At 39.6% G+C, this 20,098-nt stretch overlaps 1 protein-coding gene across 1 annotated transcript in view; it reads right to left on the bottom strand.

Annotated features, from left to right (window-relative positions):
* Positions 1-1,803: 1,803 nt before the first annotated feature.
* Positions 1,804-20,098, bottom strand: part of LOC138208248 (VPS10 domain-containing receptor SorCS3-like) — a 198,875-nt gene continuing 180,580 nt past the window's right edge. Inside the window, 5 exon segments of the mRNA XM_069166008.1 lie at positions 1,804-4,837; positions 6,115-6,275; positions 6,984-7,089; positions 9,700-9,799; positions 9,888-10,019. Of these exon segments, the coding sequence (XP_069022109.1) occupies positions 4,779-4,837; positions 6,115-6,275; positions 6,984-7,089; positions 9,700-9,799; positions 9,888-10,019 (558 nt within the window). The 3' untranslated portion in view covers positions 1,804-4,778.

The following is a 20,098-nucleotide window of genomic DNA, read 5'->3' as shown; positions in this document are numbered from 1 at the left end:
TCTGCTTGAGACGAAATCACCCGGTTTATCTAAAGCTTCTCAGGAGACGGATCAGACGCCTGACAAAACCTTCTCTACGTCGTGTTTATCAGCTGTGGAGAATACTTTCCTGTCATCGCTTTTAGGCTTCCTCTTCTTTTTTTTACGGCCTGAAGGAAATAACTCTTCGCCAAAATACGTGTGACTCAGGAACCGACGATGATCAAACATTTTGAACACTTATTGGAGTTGCAGCCCCCCCCCCCCCCCCCCCGCCCCCGCCTCCACGCATGTCACGGTGCCGTGCTCAGTTCGAACACATTCGTATTCACAGCCGTCGGTTCAGTTCATTAAAGCTTCGGATTTTGACATTGGGAATGTCACTTATTGAACATCTTGGCTGTTTTGTTTTTTTGGGCCACCCTGTAAATGTAGGTCAGACTTTCCTTCCAGCTCTTTTTTTGGTCACCACCATTTTCCTTCCGATGTTCACCAGCCAGCTGTTAACTTTGTCGATCTGTCGCTTGGTGCTTAAAAGTAAACCGCGGCAGGATTTGAAAGCTTTTTCGCAGCAAACCGCTTCCTGCTTCAGCTGTGACCGTGAGGTCGGTGAGACGACACGGATGTTAAGGTTGCGGGTCGTGAAACCAAAACAAAAGCTAAAAGACACTGAAGCGCCAAAGAGCTGATTGAAACTGCAGAGTTAATTGATAATGGTCACTAACAGTAACATTATTTATTGTTAATATGAAATTATTTCACAACAGCTTTAACATTTGTCATGAAATTTTACTCTGTGAAGGACCATAATGTGGTAATGACATTTTTTATACATTTTGGACGGCCTTTTTTGGGAAATTTTATACAACACTATGTTATGACTTTTATATGATATTTTGTATGACATACAATGACTTTTTTTTTTTCATTTTAGACGACACTATAGTATGAAGGTTTTATGACATTTTGGACATGTTATAGTATGACTTTTTTTTATGATATTTTGTATGACACTAGTATGAATTTTTTTCACATTTTGTACGACATGTTATAGTATGACGGTTTTATGACATTTTGGATGACATACTGTGGTATGAATTTAGTTTGAAATGGTAGACAAAATGCTATAGTATTTAAAAGTTTTATGATTTTTTTTTTCAAATTTTGTACAACGTATGACTTTTTTTTACATTTTGGACGACATACTATAGTATGAATTTTTTTTCACATTTTGTATGAATTTTTTTTCCGAAATTGTAGACGACACTATAGTATGAAAGTTTTATGGCATTTTGGACGACATACTACGACATTTTTATGACGTTTAGGAAAAGAATTTGCACATGGGTCAGTGTGTTTATAAGGGTTCACAGACGTGTGGTGTGGGTGTGATCATAACTGCGAAGTAAGTTTAAGCGGTGAAAAGTTTTGTCCCGAAAACAGCCCTGAGCTTGTAAATCGATGAGAACACAAAAAATATGTGTCTGTTTGTTTCTCTGCTCAGCACAACGGCAGCCTCTTTTTCTGATCATTGTAGGTCATTGAGTTTCAGCTGGAAGTCGGGGAAAAGTCAAGCAATTTGACGTTTAACTTGGAGTGAGGAACCGGATCATGATCTCCTTTCGGTCTCCATACTACGCTGACAACGCTGCAGTCCATTTATTTTAACAGACTGTACATGCTTAACCTCTCCCTGTGCTTCGATGCTGAAGGCTGGTGCTCCGAGGCATCAAGCGAAAACAAATCGTTTTTTGTTTTTTTTGTTTGTTTTTTTTTGCACCGCCGCGTTCAACATGAAATTCATCACCCAGACAACCAAAGAGCTGATGTACAAAAATACATTTATTTGAAACAATTTCAAAATGACAGTTTCTTTACCGTAGAAATATCGAAATAAAGATGAAAGCGAACATTACTGATGATGCATGCATTATAGATTTTTGTGCACTGAAGAACATTACAATGCTTTTGCCTTCTGAAAAAAAGAAAAAAAGTCACAAATTCAGAGAATCTCTGTTGTTGTTCAAGTATGGATTCCTCTGGTGCTTACAGTAAATGTGGCATTAGAGATATCAGATGAGACGGAAACGTCCAGTGATTGAATAAACGATGAGGAAACAAACACCAGGAGATGACCAAAAAAAAAGAAAAGAAAAGCAGATGAGTTTCTTTTACTGGTGACAGTTTCATTATGTCTGTGCAACAATGTTTTTTTTTTTTTTAATTTAGCATCTGTTCTTCACGTTCTTTGCAGACTTTTATGGAAAGCCAGATTTTTACAGTGGGGCTGTATTCATTGTACATTCTTGACAATTTCAAAGGGTCCAAGAGAAAAGAACCCCCCCCCCCCCCCCCCCCAAAAAAAGGATGTATATATAGAGATGCACAAACTTTTTGATGTTTCTGTTCCTCTTAATCCTATTTCGCTAATAAGAATGAGAACAAAGTGACGCCATCAAAGCCTCCACCCAAAACCAAACTACAGCCAAGAAAACAAGCCTTGGCTTTCTGATTTGTGTTGAACACAACAAAGCTGTAAAACAATCTTTGTTCAATGAGTGCTGTGTCTGCAGTAACAAGCCCTGGCTTGGCTTGGCTTTTCGGTTCGAGACGAGAGCGCCCCGTTCGAGGTAATACATATATGATGTGACAGCCCACATCTTTGTGCAGCCCCCTCCCCTCCCCCTCTACTCCCTCGCTTCTCCCGCAACTGCTGTTTACTGGAGCCGAGCATTGTGGGAAAGCTCTGCGTGTGGCGTCCTTCGCTCAGCCGGGCCAGTGTTCTCTCATTATCGTTTACGCTGGACACCGGGAGGTCCGACGCGAGTCGACTCGAGGCCACATGGCTTTTGTAAGAAGTGGAGAACAGCAGCGCCGGCGGGGTGTTGCGCGCTGGGAGGACGGCGCTGCCTCGTCGCAGACTAAACGCGGAGCATCGAGTTGGGTGGATCGCCGGTCTGCTCTGTTTGCACCGCGAAGAGTTCTTTTCTGTGAACACTTGACGGGTCCCGTCGGTGTCGGAGACGATGTTCTGTAAAGTGTGAGACTACTCCGTGAAGACGGAGGCAGAAGGAGCGGAGTGGAACCGGAGGAGCCGGAAACACTGCAGCGGAAAGGCTTCGCAGGTTGATGAAATCATGGAGAGATTTTGATATTTTTATTGTCAGTTCAATGGAAACGCTATTTACTCTAAAATGCCTGTTGGCTTACAGTTGGGTTTGATAGCATGCATAAAAAAAAAAATATATATACATATATTGATATGATATAAACCTTCTTTCATGGCACAGACCGAATTGCTTCGATATGTTCTACTTTTGAATATATGCTTTGTCACTTGGTATAAAATTTCAATGCGTAGCATACGTTTTCTACGCTGATACTTTATGATAATTTATCCCATCGCGGTTGAGACGTTTCAGTTTGGACCAAAGTGATGGACTACGACCAACTGGACCCTCTTGCACACCTAGAATATATATATATATATATATATATATATATATATATATGTATATATATATGTATATGTATATATAAGGATGAAAAAATAAGTTTAATTTGATGTTCTTGAGCATATTTTGCCACAAAGGAACTAAATCCGAAATGGAACCAGCTGTTGGAACCCAACTGCAGGCCGACTGGTATTTTAAAGGACGTAAACCTATAAAATCCCAGTTAACATTTGAGGATGAATGTCACCACGTGTCTCCCGAGGGTGTTAAACATTGAGAATTTGACGGCCGGCTGCCACAAACAGAGCAAACTCCTCAAGCTTCTATCCAGAGCCGTCGACTCAAAAGGCAAAAATGTAACGCAATGACGCCCAGATGCAAATAATGTTCGTTTCCGAGAGTTTCAAGACGGTTTCAAAATGTCTGATTATCTATCGTATATGTCTACTAAAAATATAAACATACGGAACACGATCCGTCTCGCGTCGACGCTTCTCGTTTCACTTCCTGGGGGGGGGGGGGGGATGGAGGGAAGTGTGAAATACGCCGGCGCGGTTCCGCCCGCGTCGGCGGGTGAACGTCTTCCCGCCGAGATACACGTCGCCCGACACGAACCGGAGAGAACGAGAGCGGGAACAGAACGGATTGGGCTCTTCTGACGAATGATTAGAAAATAACTATTTACAACACTTGCTTATCTACAACACACAAGTCGTGTCCTCAGTAAGAACATGCACAAGTCAAGGACCTTCGCAAAAACAAAGCTGATTTCTTTAAGTAATGTTTCAACACACTTTCAACAAAAAAACAACAAAAAAAACAACAACGGACCGTCGTTCTGTCGTCGCCGCGGCGCTCCGACGACGAGCGTGTAGAAAGTAATAATATATACATTTAACAGAACAGATGGTAATATTGTACATTTCGATAATATTCCCTGTTTGATTGAAGACTCAGACGTTATAGTCTACATATGGGCAGAAATGATTTTCAAAAGCAAACTCCTTAGGAAATTTACAGAACTCTTCATAAGGTTTCCACAAAAGATATTTCACTCCGCAAATGAATTTCGTTTATGTAGCTTATACATCCGCAAAAACTCAGGAAGTTCTGTCAGTGATTACAGCGATCTCATTGAGCAGATTGACATTTTCTTATTCTTTTTTTTTTTTTTTTTTGCTGCATGGATGTTGCTGAACGACACATCCGTGCAAGTCTGTATAAATGAGGTCCCTTAGAAAACTATTAACATCAGTTGTGTTGAGAATTACAAAACAGAAAAAGAGAACCCCCGACACTGTCAGACTTCGCTCTGTACACAAACCGTCGCCCTCTGGATTTTTGTTACACACTAGTACAGTTTGGGATCTCCCTTGTGCTCTCGCAGGCGTTCCCGACTCCCCCTGAGCAGAAAAAAAAATATACAAAACAAAAGAGGGAAAACAAGCCAAGAACAAAGAGAGTTAGTCGAGCGTTTTAATGCCGGCAAAACAAAGAACTTCTTTGACATCGACACGTCGTACTTATTTCCTATTCAGAGGCTCCGGAGCTGTTGAACTGTGGAAATTAGAGTGATCCATTAGAAAAATATGTGTTTTTGTGATGATATGTTTAATTCAGGGTCCGGGCCGACGCTCAGCGACACTTTAAAGACTAAATTTCCGTTTCAAAATGCACTATTTCTGTTTGTTTACGATGCTTCGGTGCTAAATAACATTCGTATTCTCGTTGAAAGGACAGAATCGATCTTCTAATTAAACGGCAACGGCACTCATTTTACTTATAAAGGTCAGTTCTTTATAGTGCTTTAAACTTTATATTGTTTTTTTTTTGTTGTTTTTTTTAAATAACCAGCGCGATGTCATCTCAGGTTGATGATGTCATCAGGATCACGTGACAAACTGGGGTTGTGGAGTTTAAAAGATTTGGGACAGGCTGCGGAAAGACAGTACCGAGCTGCATTGTGGGAAATGTACGAACCGCCGCCTTCCTGCATCGTGGGGATTTTACTGAATCACAGGCCGCTCCGGTGGAGGAAGAAAGATTCAATGCAGAAAGTTATGATGAGCATCGAGGTGAATAAAAATATTCAGCTGGGAATGAAGCGGAACATTCGCGGCCTCGGCGCTGCCGGGTGTCCGCGGGTGTCCGCGGATGTTCGACTTTCCATTCCCTGCAGCTCCTCTTAAAATTCCCCCCCCCCCCCCAAAAAAAAAAAATGAAACTGCGGGAGTCTTCTAAACTATCTCAGGGCCAAAAGCATGCAGGGACTGCACCTGCCTGACGGCCTGAGCTGCCTTCTGTTGGTGATGGTGAAGCAATTCACTTCTTTTTTTTTTTTTTTTTTGGATTGAAATGTTCTTTCTAACTCGCAGCATGTTAAACATGTTGCTTTTATTCATTATTTTCCACACTAGAATCTATTCTTAACGGGACCGTCTCCGCTCCGAGGACTTCCTCTCCTCGCAATAATTATAACTTGTTAAAGGAGATGCATTTTTTTGTCTAAAAGAAATAATACAATTTCAGCAGCTGAAGTACGGCAGGAATATGGACTTAATTATCCTGAGTGTCACGTTGACTTTTCACCCTGCCAACCGTCGCCTAAACCAAAGAAAGACAATCCCGTCTCGAGGAACACTTTCGACCGCTCCCGGACATCATTTGAGACTGGACTTACTCTTGACCCTGGCGTCCAGCTCCTTCTCCATGAGTTCTTTGGACGTGGAGAACTCACTCAGGGTGATTTTGGGCGTGCTGTCGCCCTGCCCCACCGAGCCGATCATCTCCTGCTCCTTCTCCTGGTTCACCTCGGCGTAAATGTTGATCCAAGGTATTTTTCTGAGGATTTTGCACGAGAAGAAATCGACAAATGAACTTCTTTAAAAAAAATAAAATAAATAAATAAACATTCGCGTATTCGGCAATTTAACTTCGCAGAAAGTTGTTTCCCGCTGCTGACAACCTTTTTCGTTTTTTTGTTTTCCAGGCTTCAGTTACACCGCGGTAACTTATTTCCAGGCAAATTACAGTAACGTCTGAATCTTTTTCCCATCAGCATTTATATACCGGCCCATATACATGTTTATTTAGCCGGCATCCAATTTATTTCCGATTACCATTCATTTCGCTTATTAATCGCTGTTTTGTCAACTGTCAGATTTCTTGAAAAATGCATCCTCTTCAGCCTAATGGGAACAATTTCGTATCCATAATTAATGACGGCTTTTCCATTTCCCTCCGACTTTTCAAGAGAATCATTTTGAGAATGAATAATTTATTTCAGCGAACAAGAGCCGAGGCGCAGACGCCACGTACCGAACCGTTTTCGCTGCATTTCCCCCCCGCCGACCGGCGCCCGATCCCGGTGCGCCGGAACCGTTCAGTAAAAGTTTGGGTTCGAGCCCGCGGAGGCGTCGCGTCGAATCAAACCGCGAGAACGCGGCCGCGACCGACGGCTCCAGGCGGCGCTCGTCGACAATGGAGAACACGGCGATGGGTGCGCACTGACGCGGGTGTTGGCAATCGGAGAAGCGGCGGGTACAATACCTCTTGAATTTGTAGATGAGGAACACGGCGAGGCCGAGGAACACCACCGACAGCAGCATGAGCATCGCCGAGCTGCTGTGTCGGGGGCTGGAGTCCACCAGGGGCGCTGTGGGACGAAGGGCGTTGGTTGTTTTGGTTCGATCACAATCAGATATTTGGCTGAACTTTTAGATACCGATATAAAATAACTAGTACAATGAAATTGTTAAAAAAAAAACTAAAAAAAACTAAAAACAGCGCAGCTATTAAAGGCAGTTTACCATTTGGCTAAATGATGCGACAAAATGATGTATTCATGTGACGATGTTCATGAAATGTGGACCGGACCTTGATAATGTTTAAACATTCTAAAATAAAGATTGGTTTAATTTGGTACGGTGAAGTGAAGTTGCTGATCCCGTGTGTAACTGTTTCAAACCTTTTCAGGTCGTTTAGCTTTTTTTGTCCACGTCAGATGAATCACCACAATAAAGATGCTACTTCGTCGTTGGGAGCCCCGTATGTAAACATATACAACATATACTTTTTGGTTTAGCATCAATAATCATTCCCTCACACAAATTGCGAGTTTCTTTTTTTAACAACTACCTGACAGAGAGTCAAGTGTAATCACCCGCAATAACAATAACAAGCAACGCTGCACGTCACGGACATATTTCACTTGCATAACGTTTTTGTAGCAACGAATAAGAAAACTAGACTATATATAATACAAAAGGCTGCGTCTGCTGTCAGAATAAGCGCTTGAAATGCTATTTGATGGTGAGAGAGAGAGAGAGAGAGGGAGAGGGAGCAGAGCCCGGCTGACAAAAAGTAAAGTGAAATAAAGTAACGGCGCACAAAATGTGCTTTGATCTGTCTGCTTGAGCTTCAAAGTTCAGTTGTTTATAATCATTTTCTTTCTAACCTGAAATATCTTTAAGTGCAGAAGTCTTCTTTGTAAATTGAGATAATGACCAAAAAAAAAAAAAAAATTGTTTTTAGTTTCTGAGAATTTTGAATGACAGACCGCTAAGAATACTTACGCTTACCCATGAGCCTTAGCGGCCGTTACCAGCAACAGGAAGCTCGTCGGGGGCTCGAGCTCGATCTGTATCGGTATCAGTGTGCTTCGTCGTTAAAAATGCCCCTTGTTTGATTTTTAAGCTGCAATCTTTAGCTGTTGCTGTTCCTGAAAAAGCTCTTGCAGGTTAAGCCTCTTTCGCACGTCGAATCCCACGACTGCGGAAGCAGCCGCCCGTCAAGGGTGCTGGAAATCCTCGTGCAGGTTTACAGAAGAAAGTGGGAGATTGTGTTTGAGGTTGTTGTTTTTTTTCTCTCCGCTGTGTATGTTAACAGCAACAGGTAAATAAAAATTCCTCCCGGTGTTATGTCTTTTCTTACACTTGCCTGTACAGTATGTGTACAGTTTGTACAACATTGATGCATTAGGAGATGATGCTTTTTTTTGTCTTCTTTTTTTTTTTTAATGTATCTCAAAATGTCATAAGGTGAAGCAGCGTGAAATTGCAGTTTCTGTTGCCGGGCAGAAGTTGACAGCGGCAGGAAGTTTTGTAATTGGGAAAAAAAAAAGAAGAAAAAAAAACAGGCAAAATGGCACGATTAATATCACACTACGTGGTTTTGCTAAATATTGCGTCCACCTTAAATTCGTGTCATTATTTTTGAAGGGTGCATTAATGTCTGTCACTGAAGGGAAAAAAAAAAAAAAAAAAAATGGCGATGTAATTTCTGCTCCCGTCAGCGGCGAAGTAGAGGCGGCTGCCTAATGACGACCTTTCTCGGACGCCTCCGAGCCTTTTCTTTTAAAGACCTTTTCTTTGGGAGGTGAAATATAAAGATGGATCCGGCTGGGTACACCTCCGATGTCATTAAGAGTGGAGCTCGACAGCCAAAACGTCGCCGAGCTGTTAATACCGGACGACTCCGGAGACCGCGTTCCTAATGAAACCCAGCCGAGCGGCCGATACGAGCTGAGACGTGTCCAGCGGTGGGACGCGGGAGCTGCTGAGGCCAAAATTTAAAAAAAAAAAGACAACGAGTTTTCCGGCGGAGTTGTTTTTATTTACCGTCACTGCGCGTCCGTGAAGCGGCGCCGATCTGATACGCCCGACGGCAATTTTTTTTATTTATTTTTTTTCCCCCTCCCTGTCAGGAGTGTGTTCGAGGGTCTCGAAAGTCACGTTTCCAGCAGTTAAAAGAAGTGAACCGTGTTGTCGACTTCTTAAGCATTTCTCAATTCGGCTTCTGCCCTCAAACCGTACAGTGTTCTTTCTCAAGGACTAAATAATCAACATAATTATACTCAGTGTTACACTCATTTTGCGGTTGGATGGCTGTAAAAGAAATGGAACAGATGTTCGGCTTTTGATGGCAGGCATAAAAGATCCCTCGTCTCAAGGAGCTCCACTTAAAAATCCACCCCCCCCCCCCCACCCCCACCCCCTCACTCCCATGTGTTTCTCCTGCCTGGGATTGAGGCAGGCTGACAGGAATTTTAATTGGCGGACCAAAGAATAATTCTACTTGTCAAAACACGGTTATTACGCGTCTGTTTCTGGGGTCTTCAGGATGAAAAATGGAAAAAAAATTGTCGGGGCGTATTGAAAACGAACCCCCCCCCTCCCCCCATTTCCCCCCCCCCCCCCCCGTGGAACGGAGTATTTTTTTTGTTGATAAGCGGGGTGAAAGCAGCGAGTAAGTAAATACGTCTCACCCAGTGTCAACTGTGTGTTGTACACGATCACCCTGACTCCGGGCTTCAGCTCGAACTCCACCAGGTTCTGGTTCAGCGCGCTCACGATGATATCAGAGGCCTGTTGAACGCACACGACAAGTTATTGAAGGCGCAGCGATCGTCGATCAGTTCCCAACAATAGATGTCAGCCCGGGGTCTCCCCGCACCCGCTCCAGCTCCTCCTCGCTCTTCTTCTTGCCCTCCGACTGGTTCCTGCGAGGCAGCAGGAAGAGCTCGGCGGCTGTCGGAACCCCCGAGAACACGGCGACCAGGAGCTGCTCGTCCGGGAAGTCGGTCACCTGCCGCCAGGAAGAAACGGGTTTCGTTATCTCCCGACGTCACAATAACGCGAGCTTTAAACGCCAGAAAGAATCACACGGAAGCATCGGTTCGCTCGGCGAGGAGCGAAACCATCGCGGAGTTATAGCAGGTGATTGATTGTCATCCAAATAATTGGAATTAACAATTTGATTGTCTTTTTTTTGGGTCCATTTTTTTATGCCTCTATTTTAGTACAAGCCTAATCATATTGTAATAATACAACTTATTAAGAAGAACAGCCACTGATTTACATTTCTATTTGCATTTAGGCAGATATGATATAAATAATATATTAAACCTATGACTGAAATATACAAATAAATGACTAACAGTGACAGATATCAATAATCAACATAAAGAATGTACCGCGGAGGCGATAAGTCCCCGATTATGTGCCATTTAACCACAGAAGAAGTGACGGAGTCTGACATTTCTTTTTCATCCAGCTGTTTTTATCCAGATTAATTGCAACAACTCTAAAAGATTATGCAAAATAATGGTCAGCTCAACCGGCTCGTGCGAAATGGGTCATTTAGTGAATGTAATATTTCGACTGCACTGGGGAAAGACGAGGTTCTCCAAAAGGCAATTTAAGAAAACGACATAGAAACACATTAAAAAAAAAAAAAAAAATTCAAGCTATCTCATTTAATCAGGAGTAAACTCAGTGAATTTAACACTGACATGCTTCGTTCAGTAGATCTATACAGCATTCGCCGTGAAGTTTCCTTTGTAGTCCGAAGATAAAACTTAATTATGTACTCAGGATCATTTAGGGTCTAATTGCCTGCCCGTGAGTCCCTGCTGGAGCCCGAGTGGTTGTATTCACGCAGATCTTCAGATGCTGCTGATCATCTTCAGCCTCTTCTAATTTTGAATTTTGTGTCATCATATTGAATTTGTGGTATCGGTTGTTGTTGTTTTTTCAACTTGGAAAATGCACTTGACCACATGCCAGCATGTTGCAGAAGTAAAACTATTCTGGGGGAATTCCACCTGCGTGACCATATTCAACTCTGATTACACTGTAACAACACAACCCCCGTCGGGTTTTGGATATGACTTATTTTTAATTAATTTTTTTATTAAAAACACTGAATGATTACGAAATATTATTAAATACAGTAACAAAATTATCCTTGACTAAAAATGACTTTATTTCTAACTCCAAGTTCGTATTTAAAGTCGGCGTTCATCTGTGAATTTGTGTTTTGAGCCAAAATGTCACAGACACTCCCGACAGCTGGAAAAAAAAACAACAAGTATTTTTTTTCTCACATCTTGGAGAAGCGAGAGAGGAAGCGAGACGGAGATAAAAAAAAAATTGAGACAGGAAGTGTCGACCTTTATCTCCGACCTACAAATGTAATTACAGAACAATTTTTCTTGTATAATTTCCTGAAAAAGAACAGAACAGTTGACGGTGTGCAAAAGAAATGTGCAGAAATGTTCTTGCGCTGACGTTTCTCAGTTCCTGTCAGAAGACCGACTACGGACGTTTTAACAGAAGTGCTGAAAACTCAGGTTTCGAAGCTGTCTTGTCTTAAAATATATTTTTTTCTTGTTTTTGCCGGCGTGTGGTAGTCCTGCGCCGCTACCACCAGAAGGTGGCAGTAATGCAGCTGTTTCCCAACCGAGAAATAAACAACAAAAGAAAAAGATGTTTTACATAATAATTCCGTAGCTCCCAGTGATTGTCAAATAGTATTTTGGGTTAAAATTGCCCGATTGTGTAAATGTAGGACTCTTGATTTTATTATCTAATTCTTCCAACATTTCCAGAGGATGAACCCTTCATGACTGATCGAGCGATATCCACAGGTGCAACTTTCCACTTCTACGACACTACGCTTCATGACAGGCTGGTCGGTAAAAATACAAGAAAAAAACACACAGTTTAAGAAGTTAATGACGTATTATAAGCAAAATTATCTGTCCGTGCAGCTTGTTGTTATACTTGACAAGAAGTCTTACGTTTAAAAATAGAAAATTCATTTAGACTTGCGACAGCACAGTAATAAGTGAAATACACTGAATATTAGTTAATAATTCCTAATTTCGATTATGTTGTTGATAATTTTAGCACACTGAAAACATTGAGGCCAAAGAACAAGAAAACAAAGCACTAACTTAAGTGGGAATGACTTCATAATGGTGGAGCAGTGACTTGAAACAAGGAGTCTCATCTTGAAATAGGTGGAGCTAAACCGAGACATAATTTAACACCAGACCTTACAGATTTTGTCGAAGCATTCAAGTAAACAGAAGTCGTTCATTCCATACAAATTAAACAGAACAATTTGGTGAGTGATGTCTGGCTTAATTTGAATTTCAAAGAATGTCAAAAGCTTATTTTAACATAAGCTAAATAAATTCTGTTTTTGTTTCCAAAGGAGCACTTTTAAGCGCTTGGCTGTTACAGGCGGAGGGAGGCCGATCCTGGGTGATCATCACTCTTTATTTTAGAGCCTGTGATGTCTTTGTTTTCTCTGTGGCCTGGGCGGGCAATGGAGTGAGTATAGCCAAAGCACACCAATTATCAAGCCCAGAAATCACTATTTGAGTACCAAAGTAGTGGATGAATGAGGGCACATCTCGCAATGAGAGGAGAAGGGGCAGATAAAGTGAACATGATGACAAAGGAGGCAATAGTCCCTTTTAAAAAAATAATAATAATAAAAAAAAAAAAAAATCAATGCACTTGGACCGTGTTTACTCTCACTGCAATCAGTCATTATTCAAACATCCTGCTGGCTCATCTGGACTCCCTGTTTGATACAGATGGATGCAGAAATCAGACGGCAGCTGAGGAGAGAGCGCCTCGGCGAGGACAAGGTTACCGGCTGCCGGGGAAGTGGGGCTCAATCCGGTTTGGCACGAAGATTTCTCGGTGCAATATTTTGCAACTTCATTTTAAGACGTACTATTTGAAGATAATGACCTCCAGGGGGACTCGGCACGGAGGAGTTACACGCTTCTACACACTGTGAATTTCTTCGAAACAGCTCAGTTTTGATTTGAAGCGTTTAGTTTGAATGTAATACGGATAAACCCCTTGAGATGCACCATTTAATACACGCTTTAGGTGATCCGAAGTCATGCTCGATAAAAAAAAACAAACAGCTGTTCTAGCAGATCTGTGAGGGTGTACTGAGGCCCAGCAGAGATGGTCATTTTAGTTTTGCAAATTAGCACTGAACTTAAAGCCCAGCCGAGGCTGGTGTGATTGTCATTTGTTTTGCTGGTGTTTCGTAGACAAATCAAATTTTGACCGGTTGATGGCTCTAAGTGTAATGATACAATTCATCCTGTGGGGAACATGAATGTCTGTACCAAATTTATGTCAGAATATTTCAATCCGAACCAATCTGTAGGGATTGACCTGCTGGTGGTTCCACAAAAAAAAAAAAAAAAATCTGAAAATCACTTACAGCATTGAGATTCATCATCTGGGGAGCATGCATTTCTATAAAATTTTATGGCAGCCCATTCAAGATTTGTTTAGATGAAATAAATAGACAGGCCATCCGACAGACTCATTTCCATCCCAGTGTCACAGCATAAGCATGAAATCCCCAAAAATCATTAAGGTTCATCATCTGGGGCCCATGAATGCATCTGCCAAATTTGACTCATGGCTATCGACCGAGACTGTATTTTAACATCCTGTATTTTACTGCTAGATGTCAAATGAGTCAACAGGATTCATCCCCTGGGGACCTTAATTATCTGGAAAACTTTTTTTTTCATGACAATCACGATTATTGAGATAACTGAGAGGAAACTGACACCCTGCCAAGAAAGGAAAAGTCAGCCGATCATCCAAGTCAGAAGGATTCGTCCTCTGGGGACGATGAACGTGACCATTTCTAAAATGAATCAACGCATCAGATGAAATCCAGATTGTTCGTCAAGTTACCGTGCGGTGAATTTCATAAAATGCATGGCAGGTCATTTGAGAGTAAGTTCATTATCAATATGTTTAGCAGAGGGAATAGATGAGAATATGACTTTACTCCGCATGATTTAACAGGCACCGGTCGGGAGAAAAACTTATTCCATTGCCTAAGGGGAAGCAATAAGGAGGCGATAGCTTGCATTAACCTTCAAGGGGAAGCTACGGAGGAGTACGAACACTGTAAACGGGATGAGTTTGAGCTGAGAAACGTTGGTGGGGTGGGGGTTGGGGGGGGGTGGAACGTGGGAGGGAGGTGGCTGGAGATGGACACAGCGGAATGGAATAACCTCCGTTATTGACTGCGTTCGGGCGGCGAAATGAGCCACGGTGACGAGCGCAAAGTCATCCCTTGAAGGAATCGGAAAAAGGGGGCTGCGCGGTCTCGCACCTCCGTTAAATGGCCCTTGACTTTAATTGCACGCTGTTCCCTTGCTCATCTCCAGTTTTATTGTTGGGGGAGGGGGGGGGTTGTTTATTATTTTGAAAAGCCATCAGTTGCAGACCGGCCTCTTGTCTCGGGGAAGAGTTCCCGACCATAACAAAAATCAAACCTCCCTGTCACCGCTTGGACAAAGCGTTTGTCTGGAGATGAACTTTGTGTAAACAGTCCTTTCATGCAAAGAGGATCTGATATTAAACTCTTAACAGTACAGTCGCTGGTAGAATATGATTTAAAAAAAAAAACAACACACACACACACACACACACACACACACATATGGGAGCTGTGGGTTTCACCTACTGCTCCATTTCCCGAGGAGGAGGCCTCGAAGGATGGTTATGTTTTGTAACCCTGGTTCTGTGATGAATAGCAGAGCCCTCTAATGCGCACTGTGGCACTGAGACTGCACGTAACTTGTTAAGACAACCAGAATGAACCAAATTACCTGCAGTTCTCCCTTGTGAAAGTGCAGCAATCATCCCCCGTCCACATCCCCTAACGGGGCGGGGAACACTGAAGATTGTTTTCTACAATTTGGAAATCGGTTCATTTCTGAGATTTGCGCACATTTCTCCTCGACAATCAGCCGCCCGTGGGCCGGCAAAACAGAAAAGATTTGCGCTGAGAACACTGTGCAGTCAAGCTGAAGGTGATAAGAAGACAAGACAGACTCAACGTGACTCACAGTGTGAAGTGTTTAGGGGGAGTTATTTTCAAGCGGTTACTGCAGTGCACTGTCGGGTTTACAGGGAAGAAATAACTTGGAGAAAGTGAGAGAAAAAAAAAAAAAAATCACCTGTGAGTCACTACTGCTCCTCCACTTTCAGCACGTTGAAATCAGTAGGTTTGAATTAATAACGACTGACTTATTTTTGGTATTTAAATAAGTATGCGTTCACCCCTTTCTTTGTACAACACCCTCATATCAGGAAACTATTTCAGTCTTGAGAGATGCGAGTCAAAATTCACAGTTGCATTTGAAAATACATGATAATGTTCATGTCAAGTTAAAATAGGGCTTCAAATTCCACTTTTCTGTTTTCTCAGTGAGATGCAGTGGACTTTATAATGCATCTCTTTATGACCAGAAGACGCAAATACGCTAATTCTCATTTTTGTCCACGTATGCACAGAAAGAAAGGCTTGAACAAAAAAACAACAGGATATACTAATATACAAATAATTTTGCTAATTCTTGGGGTGTTTTTTGAGGCAGAAGTAACTGTATTTTTGATGAGTTTAGAAGGAGCGAGGGGTGAATCTGACAGATGTAAACACTCATTTATACCGGAAACCAGACACGCCCCCAAACACAGCTGTGTTTGAGGTCTAATATCTAATTACAACTGCAAGCAGTGATATGCAGGCCCTCGCATGCTGCACGTCGAGGAGCCAGCGGGTCGAGGCATACTTAAAAAAAAAAGACAAAAAAGTCATTATAGCATGTCGTCTGAAATGACAAAAAAAGTCATATTATAGCATGTCGTCCAAAATATGATACAAAAAGTCATATTATAGCATGTTGTCCAAAATATGATACAAAAAGTCATATTATAGCATGTCGTCCAACATATGACAAAAAATATGATGAAAAAGTCATGCATGTCGTCTAAAATATGACAAAAAAGTCATACTATAGCATGTCGTCTAAAATATGACAAAAAAAGTCATACTATAGCATGTTGTCTAAAATATGACAAAAAAGTCATACTATAGCATGTCGTCTAAAATATGACAAAAAAAGTCATACTATAGCATGGCGTCCAAAATATGATACAAAAAGTCATGTTATAGCGTGTCGTCTGAAATATGACAAAAAAGTCATATTATAGCATGTCGTCCAAAATATGATACAAAAAGTCATACTATTGCATGTCGTCTAAAATATGACAAAAAAAGTCATACTATAGCATGTCGTCCAAAATATGATACAAAAAGTCATACTATATAGCATGTCGTCTGAAATATGACAAAAAAGTCATACTATAGCATGTCGTCCAAAATATGATACAAAAAGTCATACTATATAGCATGTCGTCTAAAATATGACAAAAAAAGTCATACTATAGCATGTCGTCCAAAATATGATACAAAAAGTCATACTATATAGCATGTCGTCTGAAATATGACAAAAAAGTCATACTATATAGCATGTCGTCTGAAATATGACAAAAAAGTCATACTATATAGCATGTCGTCTGAAATATGACAAAAAAGTCATATTATAGCATGTCGTCCAAAATATGATACAAAAAGTCATACTATATAGCATGTCGTCTGAAATATGACAAAAAAGTCATACTATATAGCATGTCGTCTGAAATATGACAAAAAAGTCATACTATATAGCATGTCGTCTGAAATATGACAAAAAAGTCATACTATAGCATGTCGTCTAAAATATGACAAAAAAAGTCATACTATAGCATGTCGTCCAAAATATGATACAAAAAGTCATACTATATAGCATGTCGTCTGAAATATGACAAAAAAGTCATACTATAGCATGTCGTCCAAAATATGATACAAAAAGTCATACTATTGCATGTCGTCTAAAATATGACAAAAAAAGTCATATTATAGCATGTCGTCTAAAATATGATACAAAAAGTCATTATAGCATGTCGTCTAAAATATGACAAAAAAGTCATACTATAGCATGTCGTCCAAAATATGATACAAAAAGTCATTATAGCATGTCGTCTAAAATATGACAAAAAAGTCATACTATAGCATGTCGTCCAAAATATGATACAAAAAGTCATATTATAGCATGTCGTCCAAAATATGATACAAAAAGTCATTATAGCATGTCGTCCAAAATATGATACAAAAAGTCATACTATAGCATGTCGTCCAAATTATGACAAAAAAGTCATATTATAGCATGTCGTCCAAAATATGATACAAAAAGTCATACTATAGCATGTCGTCCAAATTATGACAAAAAAGTCATATTATAGCATGTCGTCCAAAATATGATACAAAAAGTCATACTATAGCATGTCGTCCAAATTATGACAAAAAAGTCATATTATAGCATGTCGTCCAAAATATGATACAAAAAGTCATACTATAGCATGTCGTCCAAATTATGACAAAAAAGTCATATTATAGCATGTTGTCTAAAATATGATACAAAAAGTCATACTATAGCATGTCGTCCAAATTATGACAAAAAAGTCATATTATAGCATGTCGTCTAAAATATGACAAAAAAGTCATACTATAGCATGGCGTCTGACATATGATACAAAAAGTCATATTATAGCATGTCGTCTGAAATATGATACAAAAAGTCATATTATAGCATGTCGTCCAAAATATGACAAAAAAGTCATATTATAGCATGTCGTCCGAAATATGACAAAAAAGTCATACTATAGCATGTCGTCCGAAATATGATACAAAAAGTCATATTATAGCATGTCGTCCAAAATATGATACAAAAAGTCATACTATAGCATGTCGTCTGACATATGATACAAAAAGTCATACTATAGCATGTCGTCTGAAATATGATACAAAAAGTCATATTATAGCATGTCGTCTGAAATATGATACAAAAAGTCATATTATAGCATGTCGTCCGAAATATGACAAAAAAGTCATACTATAGCATGTCGTCCGAAATATGATACAAAAAGTCATATTATAGCATGTCGTCCAAAATATGATACAAAAAGTCATACTATAGTATGTCGTCCAAATTATGACAAAAAAGTCATATTATAGCATGTCGTCCAAAATATGATACAAAAAGTCATACTATAGCATGTCGTCCAAATTATGATACAAAAAGTCATTATAGCATGTCGTCCAAAATATGATACAAAAAGTCATACTATAGCATGTCGTCCAAATTATGACAAAAAAGTCATATTATAGCATGTCGTCTAAAATATGACAAAAAAGTCATACTATAGCATGGCGTCTGACATATGATACAAAAAGTCATATTATAGCATGTCGTCTGAAATATGATACAAAAAGTCATATTATAGCATGTCGTCCAAAATATGACAAAAAAGTCATATTATAGCATGTCGTCCGAAATATGACAAAAAAGTCATACTATAGCATGTCGTCCGAAATATGATACAAAAAGTCATATTATAGCATGTCGTCCAAAATATGATACAAAAAGTCATACTATAGCATGTCGTCTGACATATGATACAAAAAGTCATACTATAGCATGTCGTCTGAAATATGATACAAAAAGTCATATTATAGCATGTCGTCTGAAATATGATACAAAAAGTCATATTATAGCATGTCGTCTAAAATATGATCAAAAAGTCATATTATAGCATGTCGTCCAAAACATGACAAAAAAGTCATATTATAGCATGTCGTCCAAAATATGACAAAAAAGTCATACTATAGCATGTCGTCTGAAATATGATACAAAAAGTCATATTATAGCATGTCGTCCAAAATATGACAAAAAAGTCATATTATAGCATGTCGTCCAAAACATGACAAAAAAGTCATATTATAGCATGTCGTCCAAAATATGACAAAAAAGTCATATTATAGCATGTCGTCCAAAATATGACAAAAAAGTCATACTATAGCATGTCGTCTGAAATATGATACAAAAAGTCATATTATAGCATGTCGTCCAAAATATGACAAAAAAGTCATATTATAGCATGTCGTCCGAAATATGACAAAAAAGTCATACTATAGCATGTCGTCCGAAATATGATACAAAAAGTCATGCTATAGCATGTCGTCTAAAATATGATACAAAAAGTCATGCTATAGTATGTCGTCCAAATTATGACAAAAAAGTCATACTATAGCATGTCGTCTAAAATATGATACAAAAAGTCATATTATAGCATGTCGTCCAAAATATGATACAAAAAGTCATACTATAGCATGTCGTCCAAATTATGACAAAAAAGTCATATTATAGCATGTCGTCCAAAATATGATACAAAAAGTCATTATAGCATGTCGTCCAAAATATGATACAAAAAGTCATACTATAGCATGTCGTCCAAATTATGACAAAAAAGTCATATTATAGCATGTCGTCCAAAATATGATACAAAAAGTCATACTATAGCATGTCGTCCAAATTATGACAAAAAAGTCATATTATAGCATGTCGTCCAAAATATGATACAAAAAGTCATACTATAGCATGTCGTCCAAATTATGACAAAAAAGTCATATTATAGCATGTCGTCTAAAATATGACAAAAAAGTCATACTATAGCATGGCGTCTGACATATGATACAAAAAGTCATACTATAGCATGTCGTCTGAAATATGATACAAAAAGTCATATTATAGCATGTCGTCTGAAATATGATACAAAAAGTCATATTATAGCATGTCGTCCAAAATATGACAAAAAAGTCATATTATAGCATGTCGTCCGAAATATGACAAAAAAGTCATACTATAGCATGTCGTCCGAAATATGATACAAAAAGTCATATTATAGCATGTCGTCCAAAATATGATACAAAAAGTCATACTATAGCATGTCGTCTGAAATATGATACAAAAAGTCATATTATAGCATGTCGTCCAAAATATGACAAAAAAGTCATATTATAGCATGTCGTCTAAAATATGACAAAAAAGTCATACTATAGCATGTTGTCCGAAATATGATACAAAAAGTCATACTATA

This window comes from Embiotoca jacksoni, unplaced genomic scaffold, assembly GCF_022577435.1.
Source record: "Embiotoca jacksoni isolate LCO1_2020_lvr unplaced genomic scaffold, fEmbJac1.0.p SCAF_36, whole genome shotgun sequence".
Classification (NCBI taxonomy): Eukaryota; Metazoa; Chordata; class Actinopteri; family Embiotocidae; genus Embiotoca; species Embiotoca jacksoni.
This window is presented reverse-complemented; position numbering and strand designations above follow the sequence as displayed.